The sequence below is a fragment of the Callospermophilus lateralis genome, chromosome 6 (genome assembly GCF_048772815.1).
Source record: "Callospermophilus lateralis isolate mCalLat2 chromosome 6, mCalLat2.hap1, whole genome shotgun sequence".
Classification (NCBI taxonomy): Eukaryota; Metazoa; Chordata; class Mammalia; order Rodentia; family Sciuridae; genus Callospermophilus; species Callospermophilus lateralis.
Window position 1 is genome coordinate 126,895,460 of NC_135310.1, and position 17,802 is coordinate 126,913,261.

Here is a 17,802-nt window from a genome sequence, read left to right on the forward strand (position 1 = left end):
AGGACATAATTGAAACATTTTAAAAAAATAACTTTATTTTATTTATTTTTTTATGTGGTGCTGAGGATTGAACCCAGTGCCTCACATGTGCTAGGCAAGTGCTCTACCACTGAGTTACAATACCAGCCCTTGAAACTTTTTTTGTTCCTTTAAACTTATTAGTATTTGTCTTGTGGCCTGACATTTGGTGTGTATCCTGAAGAATGTTCCATATGTATTTGAGAAAAAAAAAGTGTATTTTGCTCTTGAGAGGAATGTTTATGGATATTCATTTGATTGGGATGGTTTATGGTGGTATTCAGATGTTCTTTGTTGATCACTTGCTTAACATATTCGTTAGTGAAAGTGGAATCCTGAAGTCTTCAACTAAGATTATTGTGTGTATATTTCTTTGTTTTTTTTAAGTTTCATCTTTATGTCATTTGGTGTTTGGGTGTTAGATATATGTATATTTCTAATTATTGTTTATGATGGACTGACACTTTTATTACTGATTAATCTAATTAATAAAATAAAGTCTATTTTGTTGATCATTAGTGTAGCCACTCCAGATTTCTTACGGTTGCTATTAATATATATCTCTTTTTCACTGTTTTTTTTTTTTCCCTTTAGTACTCAGGATTGAACCCCCAGGGGTGATTTACCACTGAGCAAAAAGTCCTTTTTAAATTTAATTTGAGACAGGGTCTCAATAAGTTGCTGAGGATGGCCTCAAACTCCTGCTTCTGCTTCCAGAGTTGCTGGGATCACAAGAGGGCACCATAGCCATTACTTTCCATCTTTTTAATCTATGTATACCTGTGAATCGTAAGTGTGTCTACTGTAGACAGTGTGTAGTTTAATCTTATTTATCTAGTGTGACAATCTCTGTCTTTTGATTTGCTTATTTATTCCATTTCCATTTAATGTTAATGAACTTTGTCTGTAATTTACTTTGTCTCATGTCTTTTCTCCCTCTTCCTTTACTGACTCTGCATGTATTAAGTGTATATTTTCTACTATAATATGTTAATTCTAATTCTTTTTCATTATAGTTTTCTTCATGGTTGCTCTTGGACTTACTCTATACAATTTGTCTATCAAAAACTACTTCAAAATTCATACTTAATTTCAGTGAGATATGAAGATGCTATTCTCTATTTCTTCTTTGTTGTGCTGATATTTTTAAACATCATATCAAATTACGTCATAAACCTGACAATATATTGTAAGAATTGCTTTATGCAAATTTTGGAAAGTTTCTATTTCTTTGTATCCAAGGTCACTATCTTTTATTCTTCAGTACAGTCTACCATGAATCCCACTTCACATTTTGTACATTTGACATCTCAGATGCTTATGCTTTTGGAATTTTTATTGTGATCTTTTATGTGTCTCATGTAACTGCTTGAACATTTGGAATAAACTTATGAACACTGTCTTAATGTCATTGTCTGCTAATTTTAATATCTGTGTGAAGCCCAGTGTTTTCCTGGCAGCTGGATGTCAGGGCTGCCCTCTCTTCCCCCACTCTACTTCCCACACCCTGCACTCCACAACACATGAGTACATTTGTCTCTTCACTAAACAAGATGCTAGGATCATAGGCCCTATATTTCAAGCAATAAATATCTAAATTAGATTCTGCTTTATAAATCCATAAGTTTGGATTGGGGCAATTACTAGGATTACTAGAACTAAGGGCAGGGAAAAGGGACAGGTGATTAGAAAAAACAAAAACTTAACAGCAATCTATCTATGATGAGAAATTATAAAGTCCCTCTTTTCTGCTTATCCCCAAATCTGGTTCATTTAAGAAGGTTAGGAAGTGGATGGGAAGTACAATCCAAGGAACACTTCTAGAAGGAGGGCAAGAGCTGTATAAATCTGAAAATTCATCTCTTGATGTCACAAATTTCCTGTGTGCAAGGGCTGGCTGAACCTTGTAAGGGTAACACTATAGTTTGGATCTGAAATTTCCTTCAAGAGTTCATGTTAAAGCCTGGTTCCCAGCATGTGGTTCTATTGGAAGATGGTGGGAAAAATATGAGGTGGAGCCTTGTGCGAGGTTTCAGTTATTGGGGTTGTGCCCTCAAAGGATGTCATGTGGCCATGGTTTCTTCTCTTTTTTGTTCCTCTGCTAGGTGCTGCCACCATGACATGTTGCTTTGCTAAAGGTCTAAAAGCAATGGGGACAATTGATCATGGACTGAAATCTCAAACTATTAGCCAAAAATCCTTTCCTCTTATAAGGTGATTATCTTGGGTATTTTTTTTACAGTAATGGAAAACTGACTTAGACAATGAGAGGACAAACAAGAGGGACTAGATGCTTAGGGATAGGCTGGTGTTCACATTTTCTCACATTATACTCCTTGGAACACAGACACGTAAGTTTTTAGGGGTCAGTTGCAGAAAGAGAATTTAGGAGCTTCCCGAAATCTCAATATTGGGGGCACTTGAACAAATCTTGTATTTCTCAGTCCCATACAAGGCAGCTTTCTCACACTAAAAAAATAAAATAATCAAAACCAAATTCATATCATTCACTGTAAGTGGTGACACTCTGAACAGCCCACCATATACTAAAAATGTCCAAATCCAGAGAATCCCCATAAACTAGGAGTCTTCCCTTGCCCTCCCTCCTCTTCCACTTCAAGCCCTCCATGGTCTCATCCTTACAAGCCAGGAGAAATATATCAGAAGCCTGGGAACTGTCACTGACTAGGGCAGAGCAAAAAGGGCCCATAACAGTTGTGGCTAAAAGAGGAATTATGGGGTTGGGTGATCTTCCCCATGGGCTCCTGTCTACACTGTCCCCAACGGTCTCAGAGATCAATTCTCTGCATACTTACAGGCAGCCTGAGTGTAGCTGCCTCCTTCTCCACCTGTGGGAAGAAAACATCCTGTGAGAAGCCAGGGTTGATCATGAGTCATGAGGTTCTAAAGAAATTAGCAAATCCTGAACCCTGGGGAAATTTCCAGAACTATGACTTCAGATCAGGAACAGGATCAGGAGCCATGAGGAAAGAAGAGGTAAAGGGATGAGGAAACTGTCTTCCTGGAAGGTACCTCATCAGGGACCTTCCTTTGTTACCTGCTACTGCTGGGAATCAGATTCCCATCATCATGATCACCAGGGTGATAAACTTTTCTTTTACACTCATATGCTTTAATAAGAGGCTCCAGGGACTGGGGTTGTGGCTCAGGGGTAGAGCACTTGCCTTGCATGCAAGAGGCACTGGGTTCAATCCCCAACACCACATAAAAAAACTAAACAAACAAAATAAAGGTATTGTGTCCATCTACAACTAAAAATAGAGAAAGAAAAACAAAACACACACACACACACACACAAAAAAAAAAAACCAAACACAGGCCTCAGGCAAACAAGGCCTCAGGGTGGATAAGAACTTGTGTGTGGATGGTACTTCCCATTAACACAGGACACCTTTCTACCTACATTTGAAATCCCCTCATGGGACAAGAACTCTGACCACACTCCTTCCCTACCTGCATTCTTTTTCTTCCACATAATAATACTGACCACAGTTCCAGTGACCACAACTCCAAGGAGAACTGGGCCAGTGATGATTCCCATGGTGGGGATGATGGACTGGGCAGACTGCTCTGGGAAAGGAAGGAAAGCTGAGGGGCCCTATTATGGTTTGGATAGTATCTGTCCTCCTGGGTTCATTGGAAGTTTGGTTCCCAGTGTGGTAGTGTTGTGGTGGTGGGATCTTTAGGAGGTAGTGCCTAGGGGGAGGTCCTTAGGTCACTGAGGGTCTGCTCTCATAGGACCCTTAGTTCTCTAGAGAACAAATTACTTAAAGAATCTCTCTCCTTTCTATGGTTTCTAGTCTTGCCTTGTGATTTCTCTCTCTTGTACTAACTCCTACCATTCTGGTGCCATCTGCTATGAGGTTGTCACCAGAACCCAACTTATGCTGGTGCCATGCCTGTGAATCTCCAGAATAAACTTCTTTACTTTATTAAGTACCCATCTTCAGGTATTTCACTGTAGGAAAATTGACCTATTCATGCCCTGATGCCTAGCTGTCATCCCTGATTCTGCTGAGGGTCTCCAGAATGGCTCCTGTTTGCCCCAATGACAGATCTGTGCCCTCATCCCTCTCCTTACCCCATCTCAGAGTGAGGGCTCAGGCAGCCCATGATAGTGCACATGGCATGTGTATCTCTGCTCCTCTTCAGCAGGTACCTTCACAGCTGCCCATTTCTGGAAGTTTCCATCCCCTGCAGGTCCCCACAAGCTCCATGTCTTGCGTCTGGTCCTCCCCACTGCAGCCAGGTCAGGGTGATCTCCTTAGGATAGAAGCCAAGGGCCCATACCTCAGGATGACTTCATTGTCAGAGATGGGGTGGTAGGTCACATGTGTCTTTGGGGGCATTGTAGAAATATCAGGAAATTAAAACATTTTGCATTATCTCCCTTGGGCTACTAAAGAAGAATTCTTCTGATCATCCTAATAAGTGATGGGACAATTAAGATGGGAAAGAGTGTAAAACCTAGCCACTAGCCGGTCCTCAGTTATCTGGGATAATATTCCTATTCTTTGGATGGTTCTAGAAACAGGGTGAGACAGCCCAGGATGAGGTGCCAAGTCTGTGAGTGGGACCTAGAGTTGTGACCTGAGTGAAGTTCCAGGGATTGGAAAAACTGGAGTCAGACCTCCAAAGACACTGCTTTGGGGGCAGAGAACAAAGCATGAGAGAAGTCCCTCTGTAATGCCTAAGGTTGCTGCCAGAGTCAAAGGGAACTGCTGGTCAGTTATTTCTGGGACTGTCCAATCCAGAAGAGTGTGAGGGAAAGGTAGAAGGGCCTAGGCAGCCAGAGCAAGATGACAAGTGAGGAAGGAGATCAGGGCAGAGCCAAAATAAAGGAGCATGGAGAGGGCCTTCTGATGAGGTCAACTTCCTGGTTGAGGAAAGTGGACACAAGCAGGGGACCCAATTAGACAGACACTTCCTTACTCCTCCTTCCAAGTGGGGGGTCCAATAGAAAACCTAAAACAGACACGAGGACAGAGGGGGCATCAATCAATAATATTGAGGAGAACGTCGACAGGGAAGGAGATAAGGACAGGAGGAAATTTCAGAGACCATAAAAAGAGCAGACCCCCCCCCCCCACACACACACACCTGATTCCCAGCTCTGGGGCCCTTTCGTTTCGGAGAAGTCTCTGTAGCTTTTGTAATAAATCCGCTACTTGCTTGCTATCTCTGTGTTCTGTTTGTCAATTCTTTGCTGAACTGAGACAACGAACCCAGCACCCCTAGATGGTAACAACTGGATCCTTAAGTCATCTCTGAGAGTAATACTCTCTAGTACAGTATTCGGAAACCCAGGGGGATTCCATCCTTTCTGGATTCAGGGGAGAGCGATATTCTAGCATTGGCCCAATTTTACTCCCCTTCTGGGGGGAAGGCAGGCAGTGACATCGGCAGATCATGGAGATACCCTCAGCCCTTGGTACCTGCGCGCTGTAGCTTCTCCTTACCGTACTGCAGGTATCTGCCGAGCCACTCCACGCACTCCTCCTAGAGGTAGGCCCTACAGCGATAATCCTCACTGGATGCCTCCCCTTAACGCTGGGTAATCTGAGCCGCTGTGTCCGCGCAGTCCAGGAGCGCAGGTCCTCTTTCAGCTCACTGTAATCCACCATCGCAGGCGTCCTGACAGTACCCGCGGAGGAGGCGCAGGTTCGGCCCCAGGATGCAGCCACAAAGAGTCTGGTAGGTATGAGCTCCTGGCACCGCCACTCTTGTCAGTCCGGACATTCCCCGCGTGACACTGAGGGGAGGTGATTGATCAGAGCCTTTTCCCACCGAAATCGAAAACCCAACTGGAGTGAATCCCTGGGGCTTTTCCCGCGAGTCCCGCAGCCTTAGGGTGAAGCTGGGCCATTCCGACCCGTTCATGTAGAATGAGGGTGTCTCACGTCCTTCGCTCTGGGCCCCCCGTCACTTACCTCGTCGCTCTGGTCTAGCCGAGCAGGTTGTTCAGAATCGCTCGGAAAGGCTTGTGCACTGCGCTTGACGATCCGTGTGTTCCGGTCCCAATACTCAGGTCCCACCTGCTCCATCCATGGCACCCGCGGCTCTGCCCTGGGATTCACCACGTCGCTATCGAAGTGGCCAAATATTTAAGTCGTCCACGTAGCGGATAGAGATGTACCAGGCCTCCCCGCGGCAGGGCCGGGACACAGCCGTGGTGAAATACAGAAGGGAGTGGAGCCTGAAGATAGGCAGCAGCTGAGATTCTCCTCCCGGCTCTGGACCCGGGGATCCCACGTTAGTCGGATAGGAAGGGCGGGCGCTGGAGCCCGTGAGACCGAAAAGGGGAGGAAGGATAAGGCGACCAGGCAGCAGGGAATGAGGTGGGAGGATCAAGACAAGGAGCGGTGCGGGTGGGGAGGGTCTGGATCTCCGTGCCACCGCTACCAAGGCAAGATTTCCCCGGTCAAGTGTCCCCGCTGGACTGTGCCCTCGCCCCTCCCCTAATAGAGGCCATTTCCCTTTAGACCCTGAACTCACCAGGTCTCGGTTAAGGCCAGGGTCTGAGAGAGCAGCAGGAGGAGGGTTTGCAGAGCCGGGACCCCCATCCTCGGGGTCTGGAGGATCTGAATCTCTGCGGGTCTGTGGGAACTCTATAACCCAGAACCGCAGCGATGCTGATTGGCTTCTCTGGAAACCCAACACGCAATGGGAGCGAGAACTGGGACCGCGTCATGAGTGTCCAGGCAGAGGGACGAGACACGGGTTTGGGAAAGGAGAAGTGAAACTCCTGGAGGTCGGGAATCCCCAGTGTGTGGCTTCCCTAACCCCGCCACCGTTCTAGGGTCAGAGACCGGTTAGAAATTAGTGGGGATTCCCAAAATAATTATGTTTATTTATTTATTTATTATTTTTAAAATTTTTTAATTGGTTGTTCAAAACATTACAAAGCTCATGACATATCATCTTCCACACATTTGATTCAAGTGGCCAAAAAAAAAAATCCAAAATAATTATGTTTACGTGGACATATTAAAGGTTAAAATCACTCTTAAAAATGTGACTCATTTAGAATATTACTAATAGCATGTTAACATATAATATTTTTAAGGAGAAATAACTATTTCCCAAAAGAAAACAACCACAGTGAGAAAAGTGACCTTTTTGCATTTTACAATTTGCAATTCTTTTTTTTTTTTTTTGTATTTATCTCATTGGAAAATTCTAGACTTTCATATCTTTGGCATTTAACCTGTTATTTTGGTTGAAAAATAGAAAAAATGCAGCCTCACACAAATATGTAGGAGGAATGTTTTTTTCATAGCGTTTTAGATAACTGGATAGTTACCATTAATACTACACTGAAATGACACAGTGTTAGCTTCTTAAAAGTTCTATGAAACAATATCATGGAATAGTTCCTATTCTGTTGCTTTATAGTACATGGGTTTTTCTTGCATGTTGAGTGAACCTTGTGCCCATAATGCATCATATTCTTTAAATTCATGCATGGTTTGATCCAGTATTGATACATTAAAGTACAATTTATAAAAAAAACACATGTTAATATTACTGCAGATTTCAACAGAAAAATGTTTTAAGTATTGGGAAGCTGCCAAGTTTATGGTTGTGGATTCAGGTTCTCCAAGATTCTAATTTCTTCTTGAGAGCTTACATTTTATCACTGGCAAAAAATACTATCAATGGATTATCTTACAGGGAACTGCTTAGGTTATTTTTGACAATGTTGGCCAAATATTTAAGTCTAAGTAATCATAATTTCTCATGCATTTTTTTAAAAGTAGGAATGTTATTCTGTAAAAAAGGGGGCTACTACAGCTCAAAAAAATATCCTCTTGTCACTGGGTGTGGTGGCATAAGCCTGTAATCCCAGAGGATCCTGAGGCTGAGGTGCCTCAGCAATTTAGCCAGGACCTAAGCAACTCAGCAAGAACTTGTTTCAAAATAAAATATATTAAAAAAATTGTTGACCCAAACACCTTACTTTGGAATGCAGTATTTATGTGTATTTCCCATTTAATCACATAAGATATTGTAAAAATATAAACTCTGGAATGGAGACTTAATAAGATCAATAATTTTTAATACTCCAACCAGGACATGTTCAAGTGAAAACTTCTTTTTTCTTCTGTAACTAAGAGGTGGTAAAGAATATAATAACTACTATTGATGTTTGGTACCATAGCTTCCATTCTTGCTATGTTTTATTTTCATGAAAATAATGTCTTAGTAATGCTGTAAAAATAGTTTTGACTTTCCAGGTCCTGTGAAAGGATCTGAGCACCTCTGAAGATCTCACACATCACATGTTGAGAACCAGGGTTTTGAGTAAACCTTGGAGAGTTTGCAGCTGACTCTATCCTCTTTGCCTCTTCTTCATTTCCAGAATTCCTCTCCCTGACCTTGACTCCCTGCCTTCCAAAACTTAGCTAGTACTCTGCTCTGGACTCTTCTACAAGAGAACAGCTCCCTGGAAATGTCATGCTAAAGAGCATGACAGTGTGGGAACAGGACTGGATGGACATGTGTTTCCCCTTTGGAATTATGAACAGTTTGAATGTGAAAGTATCAAGTAGATGATTCAGTCATGGTGCATTTTGGTTTTGGGTATCCATGTACACCCCCAGTTCTTGTCTCTTTCATTTTAAATGGATCCATGTAGCACCAAGAACAGTGACATTCACTCATCAGACTGTTATAATAAAAATGTTATGGACAGGGTGACTTATAAATGACAGAAATTTCTTTCTCACTGTTCTGGAAGCTGGAATTCCAGTTCAAGGGGTTGGCCAACTCCATGTTTAGTGAGGGCAACTTCCTCATAGAAAACCATCTCCTCACTGTGTCCTCATATGGCAAAAAGGGGCAGAAAAGCTTTCTGGGGTCTGCTTAATGAATATCCTAATCTCTTTGTGACATAATTACCTCCCAAACACCCAATTTCCAAATACTTTCTCATTTGGTATTAGATTTCAACATATGAAACTGGAGGTACATAAACATGGGGTCTATAATGCTGATACTGTCAATGGAACATTTGTGATTGTTTTTAGCTAGCTTTTGTGTTGCTGTGACTGATACCCAACAAGAACAACTTAGAAGAGAAAAACTTATTTGGAATTTATGGTTTTAGATGGCTCTAGATGGCTGATAGCATTGCTCTGGGCCCAAGATGAGGCAGCATATCATGATATAAGTGCCCGGTGGAGGGAAGCTGCTCAGCGCATGGTGGGGGTCAGGAAGCAGAAAGAGTGATGGATGAAGGGACCCTTGGGAAGTAGCGCCCTTCCAGGGCACACCCCCAGTGACCCACCTCCTCCAGCTGTGCCCCACCTGCCTACAGTTACTGCCTAGCCATTTAAACTAGGGTGAACTGATGGTTACTGCTCTCATAATCTAATAATGTTACCTTTGAATATTCCTACATTACCATAAACTTTTGGGGGATACCTCATATCCAAACCATAACAGTGATGACAAAATAATTTTATATCTGTACTGTTCAACATAGTAGCCACTAGTTATATGTGGCTTTTGAATTCTTGGGATGTGGCTACTGCCCCAAACAGATGAATTTTTAATTTCATGCAATTAATTTTCTAAATAAATAATTCCCCTTCGGAATAGGAACAGTTTGTATGTGAAAGTATTAGGAAGATGATTTAGTCATGGTGCATTTTGGTTTTGGGTATCCATGTACTAAATTTGATGCAATTTATATGAGAAATAATATTGACCCCCACTCCACAGTGTAGCTAGCAGTTACCATTTTGAGTCCAGTGTCTAGAGTATATATAGAATATGGAAACCATGGATTTTTCTATGTGACTATGAGATATCTCTAAAATACACCATGCCTAAGAAAGTTGAATGTGTATTTTAAAAATTAGAAAGTACAGACTATCTATAACATAATTTATCACCCCCAGTCATAAATTTTCAAATATGCCCATCTCTAGAACTTAATTCTTGTCTGATTTCATTGGTACGCTCAGCATCATTGTTATTTTTAATGGACATAAGGAGGCATATAAGTTTACTCTTAGGCAGAAGAAAACAGGTATTGAAGGCAACATATATAAAGTATCCTGCAGTTCCTGTAGGCATATTTTTTAAAAAAATTATCAACAGAAGATCTAGACCTTAGAACAGCACCTTAGAATTTGCTGTGGTTTAGATAACGATTTGACTGTGTCCCCCAAGGGTTTATGTATTGAAATTCAATCTCCTTTGTGAGGTCTTGAGAAGGTGAGAGCTTTGGAGTGGAGTCCCCAGGATTAAATACAGGTGACTACAGAGAGAGAGGGGGAGAGAGAGAGGGAGGGAGGGGGAGATAGAGAGATAAAGATGGGGCGGTATATTGCAGGAAGGACACACACACATGTGCTTCCTGTCTTTCCTCTTGTCAAGCTCTGCTCCACCTTGGCATCCTGTTAACAGGAGGGCAATTTCTAGATGGATCCCTTGGCATTGGCACCTCCGGAACTGTGAGTCAAAATAATTCCTGCACAGTCCAGGGCTCCCCCAGAAGTGTCTTTATCTCAACCTTGATGTACATTCTCCGGAACGGCCCTCTCTGCCCCACTCATTTCACAGCTCTATTTTCTTCAGAGCTGTTCCAGAAGGTTCTGAGGGCAGAACAGCGGCTGGCTTCCGGGTGCAGCCACAGGGCTGAGCACTGAAGACTAGAGCTACTTTTTTCTAGTCTCACCTGGGTCTGCGTAGGGTCTTTTGGGCTCCCAGCAGCTATACAGGGCTCTTCACACCAGAGGGCGCTGCCACCCAGTGTCTGATTCTGAAGTCCCAATTGCTATCCAAAATACAAGGTAAAGTATGTTTACTTCCCGTTTAGTGACCTCTACCTCAGGGCACATCTGTGCCTTCAAGACCATAAAGGACAGTTTCCCAGAACTGGAGTGGATCCCACGAATGTACGGGGTGCCCTCAGTCTCCTGGAAAAACCCTGGACCACTGAGTCCTTGTTCTCTTGCTGCTTCCAGGATGAAGGGGTCCCATTCAGGTAATCAACCTTGGATTCTCCAACCCTAGGATGGAGCAGAGGTCAGAAAGGACCCTGGAGTTTTAGCTTAAAGAGGAGGGGGGCTCCTGGAGAAGGGAAAACAGAAGAGTCGGTATATAAAGAAATGGTGGCCAAAGGGGAAGGAAAGGAATCTACTCGAAAAGGGACATGGGAAAGGCTCGTCTAGTGAAGGGCTGTGTGGGAGGGATAGATGAATTTGATATGAGGTTAAGGGGCTTCTGGCTGGGGCTGGAGGACATCCTCGTTTTTTTTAAAACCAGGATGATGATTACAGAGATGTTAGTTCTGTCAATCAGTAGGTAGATTTCTGTACTTGCAGGTGTAGTATAATTCAAACACACATGAGAGAAATGGGTAAGGAAAAGTGGAGGGAGGGAAAGTGACTAAGGGAATTCTCCCTCTTCTAGAACCAGCCTCCTCCCCCACCCCCACCCCCACAAAATATGGTAGTGGCAGGAAGAATCAAGGAGGTGAGGGGACAGCCAGGTCTGTGCCCCATGGGCAAAGTGTCCAGACCTGATCTCTGATTCTGGGATTGCCAGGGTCCCACTCATTTTGCTACAATGTCATGGGCTTTCCAAGTCCAGCCCCAGGTAACCTGAATAAGCCTTGGTTACCTGGATATCTTAAGTCAGTGGGAGCTGCCATAGAAACCTGGGGCTGTGGGCTGAGAGTTGGCAACACTTCTGGTGGCCACAGAGATGGTATCCCAGAGGGTTAAGAGTAGGTGTGGTAGAAACTGAAGATGATATTGAGATACAACGAGATCTGTGATTGGTGGGAGCCCAGGCATCCGCCCAACATCTCCTCTGGAACCCGAGGGTTTTCTATCAACTTCCCCAGACATCCAGTGCCCAGGTCTCCAACCACCAACCCCATGGACATCAATGGTGGACCCTTCTTCAAGTCTATAGCCCTGAGACTCCAGGACACAGAAGTCCTGCCTCTTTTCCCTTTTGGGACCTAAGCAGATGGTCTGTTACATTCCTCACACCCTTGCCACCTCCATTTTTCTAAATGAATGGTCCTGTGGTTCTGATTTTTAGTTCCTGCCTTGTGGCTTCAGAGTTTGGGGTTTTTTGCCTGGGGAAGCCCCCAAGGTCTCCATAGGCTGTAGCTGGGACAGGGCTGGGAGATTGAAAGTAGCAGTGAATCCTGGAGTTGCAGCTGGGGTGAGGAGGACCTCAGTGTGTCAGCATCCCATGACCTGGCCAGCAGCCCCCTTAACCCTCCTGATTACAAATCCAAGAATTCCCCTACCTTTTCTCTCCTAAGATTCAAGGAGTTTTGGTCTTTGGATTTATTCATCCTTATCAAGAATCTGAATATCTATTATGTGCCTGGCACTATATCAGGCTCCTGGGATATATCAAACCAAACTCCAGCAACAATGGCTGCCCTTATGGGGCTTACATTCTGATGGAGAACACAAACCATAAATAATAATAACTGAAGTGAAAGATAGGAGTATCAGAAAGTAGAATGATTTAGAGAAAAAGAACAAGGTAGGGAAGATGAAAGAGATGGCTGTAATTTTTATTGCTTATTCTCATTGTAGGCTTTACTGAGAGGAGACATTTGAGCTCAGTCCTGAAGTGGGAGGGTCAGGGAGCTTGTAATTTTGGGGACAAAGAATGTTCTAGGATCACTGTCTGCACATCCTGGCCTACTGGGGAATGCACTGAGCTTGAAACAGGAATGGAGGTCGGTAGACTTACGGAAGGACTTTCTGTTGGTGATTCTGGGCACAGAATTTGTGGATCTCAAAACTAATTTTCTATTTGTACACCATGAAGGCTTTCTAAAGTCCTGGAATTTGGGAAGGGTCAAGTACCTGGTGTGTGTGGGAAGGTTGAGAGTGGAGGGAGCAAGCTGAGGTGGATTCCTGCTCCCAACTCTATTTCTGTGCTCTTCTTCTCTTTCATCCAAAATTTGAGGTGTGAGCCTGACATGTTCAGCAAATTGTAGAGACCCTGGATCTAGAAGACAGTCACCACCTGTCAGGATCTAAAATTAAGGACTTTCTAACCCTTAGATACTCAAAGCAACCATATCCAGGAAAACAAGTATGGATACAATGTAAAACATTTTATCATTAATCAAGTATGTAATATTTATGTAGCTAGTTATTCTTTTTTATATAAAGGAGTTACCATCTACCATAATTTCCTTCAAGAGAGTCAGTTTTATTTTTTTGGTATCGGGGATTGAACTCAGTGGCACTCAACCACTGAGTCACAACCTCAACCCTATTTTGTATTTTATTTAGAGACAGGGTCTCACTGAGTTGCTTAGCACCTCGCCATTGCTGAGTCTGACCTTGAACTCTGTCTTAGCCTCTTGAGCCACTGGGATTACAGGCATTCACCACTGTGCCTGGCTTGCCTATTTTTTGATTAGGTTATTTGACTTTTTTGGTGTTAAGTTTTTTGAATTATATATATATATATATATATATATATATATATATATATATTTATATATATATATATATATATTTATTCTAATTCTATGTATTTATATATAATTATATTCTATATAATTATATATATTCTGGCTATTAATCTCCTGTCAGAAGAGTAGGTGGCAAAGGTTTTTTTTTCCATTCTATAGGCTCTCTGTGCATGCTCTTGTTGTTTCTTTTGTTGGGTAGAAGCTTTTTAAATTTGAAGCCATCCAACTTATTGATTCTTAGTTTTATTACTTGAGCTTTAGGAGTCTTATTAAGGAATTCAATGACTGTGCCGATATGTTGGAGAATTGACCCTATGTTTTCTTCTGGCAGTTGCAGTGTTTCTGTTTGCTGAAGGCAATGGGTCTTCATCAAAAGACTTCTAGAACTGATAAATAAATTCAGCAAAGTAGCAGTATACAAGATCAAATACAAAATTAATAGTTTTTCTATATTCCAATAATGAATCTGCTGAGAAAGAAATCAAGAAAACAATTCTATTCATAATAACATTAAACAAACAAACAAACAAAAACTTGGGAATAACTCTAACCAATGAGGTGAAAAACCTGAACAGTGAAAATTATAGAACACTGGGATAAGGTAGTATGTAGCCCACCTCCATGTGCACATGCACAAAGAGGACCCCCAAACATCCAGGAAACTCCTACCTTTCCTCTCCCAGACTGGGTTTAAGGGGGTCTGATCCATCGATTTCTTCATCCTTAACAAATGTTTGAGTATCTATTATGTGCCTGGCACTATTCCAGGCTCCTGGGATACCTCAAACCAAACCCAGGTAAAAATTGCTGTCCTTAAGGAGTTTACCATCAAATGGAAGAAGACACAAATCATAAACAACAAACTAACTGAAGTACAAGAAGGAGTTCCAGAAAGTAGAATTTTACAGAGAAAAGGAACAAGGTAGGGAAGAAAGGGAGATGATTGTAATTTTTCATAATTATCCTCAGCACAGGCCTCACTGAGCCATGACATCTGAACTCAGCCCTGAAAAGGGAGGATTAGGAAGACTGTGGATTTGGGGAAGCAGAGTGTTCTAAAATTATGAGCTGGATATTCTGAGCTCTACTGGAGGAATACACTAAGGCTGCAACAGAAATAGAGGTGGGTAGACTTCAGGAAGGACTTCTTGTTGGTGCTTAAGGGCACAAAGTTTGTGGAGCTCATGATTACTTCCCTTAATTACCTCATGAAGACTTCCTGAAGTCCTGGAGTTTGGGAGAGACTGAAGTCTCTGGTGTGAGGAGGAATGTTGGGAGAGGAAGGAGCAAGTTGAAGTAGGGTCCCACCCCTAACTCTATCTCTGTGCTTATTCTCTCTTGTGTCCAGAGTTTGAGATGTGAGTCTGAGCTGTTCAGCATATTCCAGAGTCTGTGGCCCTAGAGGAGATTAGCCACCTGGCTAAAATTAAGGACTTTCTACCTCCTGCCCCCAATTCTTAAAATAATAGTATCCAGAAAGGATAAGTATGAGAACAATGTAAAATATTTCCTCAATAACTAAATATGTAGTATTCGTGTTGCTATTCCTTTCTGTATGAATGAATTACCATATAGTATCATTTCCTTACAGGACTTCATTCCAAATTACTCATGTTGAAGGACTGCTAACAAGGAATTCTGTCAGCTTTTACTTATCTTAAAGAGAATATATTTTTCCTTCTTTTACCCTTTTTGTTTATTATGATATTTTTGTGAAATGTGCTAATTTGGATATAAAATTACATGAATATTGGTAATTGTTTAGAATCATGGAACTGTCACCACAACCAAGATGTTCACTTCTCTACCCTTGCCATAGAAAGTTTCCTCATGCCCCTGTGCTTGATCCTTCCTTCACCCTAGTCCTGTGTGACCACTGATCTCCTTTTGATTATTTTAGAATTTTATATGCATACAATCATATGCAATGTAGTCTTTTTAATAACATAATTATTTTTAAGCTTTATCCATGTTATTGTATTAATATTTCATTTTTGTTACTAAATATTACTGAAATCTTAGTTTATCAATTGGTATATATACTGAAAAGTTGATAAACAGGTGTGTCATTACCAGTTTGGGTCTATTATAAATAAAGCCACTATGAATATTTGAGTACAAGTCTGTGCAGACTTGTTTTCTTTTTGGATAACACCTAAGAATGGGATTGCTGGGCCATAGGCAAGAGTATATATATTTAATTATATCAGTAATTATGATAATAATTTTGTTTTATAAATGGGGTGTAATATTTTTCCATTTCTTTCAGTAACACATGAGATTTCCAACTGCTGCACATCCTCTTAATATGTGGTATTATTATAAGTGTTTTTTTTTTTTTTGTGTGTGTGTTTTCATACATGTGCTTAGGGAATGATGTCCATCTCATTCCACCATCTTTCCTACCCCCATACCCCCTCCTTTCCCTGCCTCCCCTTTTCCCTATGTGAAGTTCATCTATTCCTCCCCCCACCCCCATCCCCATTATGAATCAGCATCTTTATATCAGAGATGATGTTTGGCATTTAGTTTTTTGGGATTGGCTTACTTCACTTAGCATTATATTCTAAAACTCCATCCATTTACCTGCAAATGCCATGATTTTATTTTCTTTTAATGCTGAGTAATATTTTATATATTCCATATATACCACATTTTCTTTATTCATTCATCTACTGAAGAGCATCTAGGTTGGATCCACAATTTAGCTATTGTGAATTGTGCTGCTATAATTATTAATGTGGCTGTGTCCCTGTAGTATGCTGTTTTTAAGTCCTTATAAACTGAGGAGTGGGATAGCTGGGTCAAATGATGGTTTCATTTCCAGTTTTCTAAGGAATCTCCATACTGCTTTCCAGATTGGTTGCACCAATTTGCAATACCACCAGAAATGTATGAGTGTGCCTTTTTCCCCACATCCTCATCAACACTTATTGTTTGTATTCCTAATAGCTACCATTTTGACTGGAGTGAGATGAAATCTTAGAGTAGTTTTAATTTGCATTTCTTTAGTTGCTAAAGATGTTGAACATTTTTTTTTCATATATCATCTTCTGAGAAATGTTGGTTCAGTTCTTTGGCCCATTTATTGATTGGATTATTTTTTTGTGATGTTAAGATTTTTGAATTCTTTATATATCCTAGAGATTAGTGCTCTATCTGATGTGCATGTGGTAAAAATTTGCTCCCATTCTGTAGGCTTTCTATTCACTTCACTGATTGTTTCTTTTGCTGAGAAGAAGCTTTTTAGTTTGAATCCATCCCATTTATTGATACTTGATTTTAATTCTTGCGCTATAGAAATCTTATTAAGGAAGTTGGGGCCTAATCTGACATGATGAAGATTGGGGTCTACTTTTTCTTCTATTAGGTCCTTGATCCACTTAGAGTTGAGTTTTGTGCATGGTGAGAGATAGGGGTTTAATTTCATTTTGTTGTATATGGATTTCCAGTTTTCCCAGTACCATTTGTTGAAGAGGCTATCTTTTCTCCAGTATATGTCTTTTGGCGCTTTTGTCTAATATAAGATAATGGTATTTTTGTGGATTTATCTCTGTGTCCTCTATTCTGTACCATTCGTCTACCAGTCTATTTTGGTGCCAGTACTATGTAGTTTTTGTTATTATAGCTCTGTAGTATAGTTTAAGGTCTGGTATAATGATGCCACCTGCTTCACTCTTCTTGCTAAGGATTGCTTTAGCTATTCTGGGTCTTTTATTTTTCCAGATGAATTTCCTGACTGACAAGCATTTTTAGTGTTGTCCTTTCTAGCTGATGTGAGGTGGTATCTCATTGTAGTTTTAATATGCATTTCTTTGATGACAAGTGAGGATGAGCATCTTTTCAAGTATTTATTAGTGATTTCTCCTGGGAACCGTTCTTCACATATTTTGTCCAGGAAGGAAAGTGTTGTTTGTCTTGTCATTAAGTTGTAAATCTTCATCTCCTCCTTCTCCTCCTCCTTCTCTATGTCATCATCATTGTCTTCTTCTTCTCCTTCTCTTCTTCTTCCTCCTTCTTCTTCTTTATTGGGGACTGAACACTGGAGCACTCTACCACTGAGTTACATTCCCAGTTCTTTTTGAGATGGGTTCTTGTTAAATTGCCCTGGGTGACCTGGAAACTTATATCCTCTTAACATTGTGCATAGGAAAGTCTGAGTCCCTGGTCTATGTGTTTCTAGGCATACTGGGACTTCAGGGCTCAGTCCTTGTACCCTCTCTTTTCTATAGCCATTGCTCCCTGGGTGCCCTCATCAGTTCTCAAGGTTTTAAATATCACTATAAGATGTG

At 41.4% G+C, this 17,802-nt stretch overlaps 1 protein-coding gene across 1 annotated transcript; it reads right to left on the bottom strand.

Annotated features, from left to right (window-relative positions):
• Positions 1-4,161: 4,161 nt before the first annotated feature.
• Positions 4,162-6,603, bottom strand: LOC143401502 (class I histocompatibility antigen, Gogo-OKO alpha chain-like). Its single transcript, XM_076859061.1, has 4 exons — positions 6,535-6,603; positions 5,970-6,123; positions 5,499-5,791; positions 4,162-4,302 (listed from the first exon to the last, which is right to left on the bottom strand). Exons 1-3 carry the CDS (start codon positions 6,600-6,602, stop codon positions 5,642-5,644), a joined length of 372 nt encoding a protein of 123 aa, XP_076715176.1. The 5' UTR covers position 6,603; the 3' UTR covers positions 4,162-4,302; positions 5,499-5,641.
• Between the last annotated feature and the right edge of the window lie 11,199 nt (positions 6,604-17,802).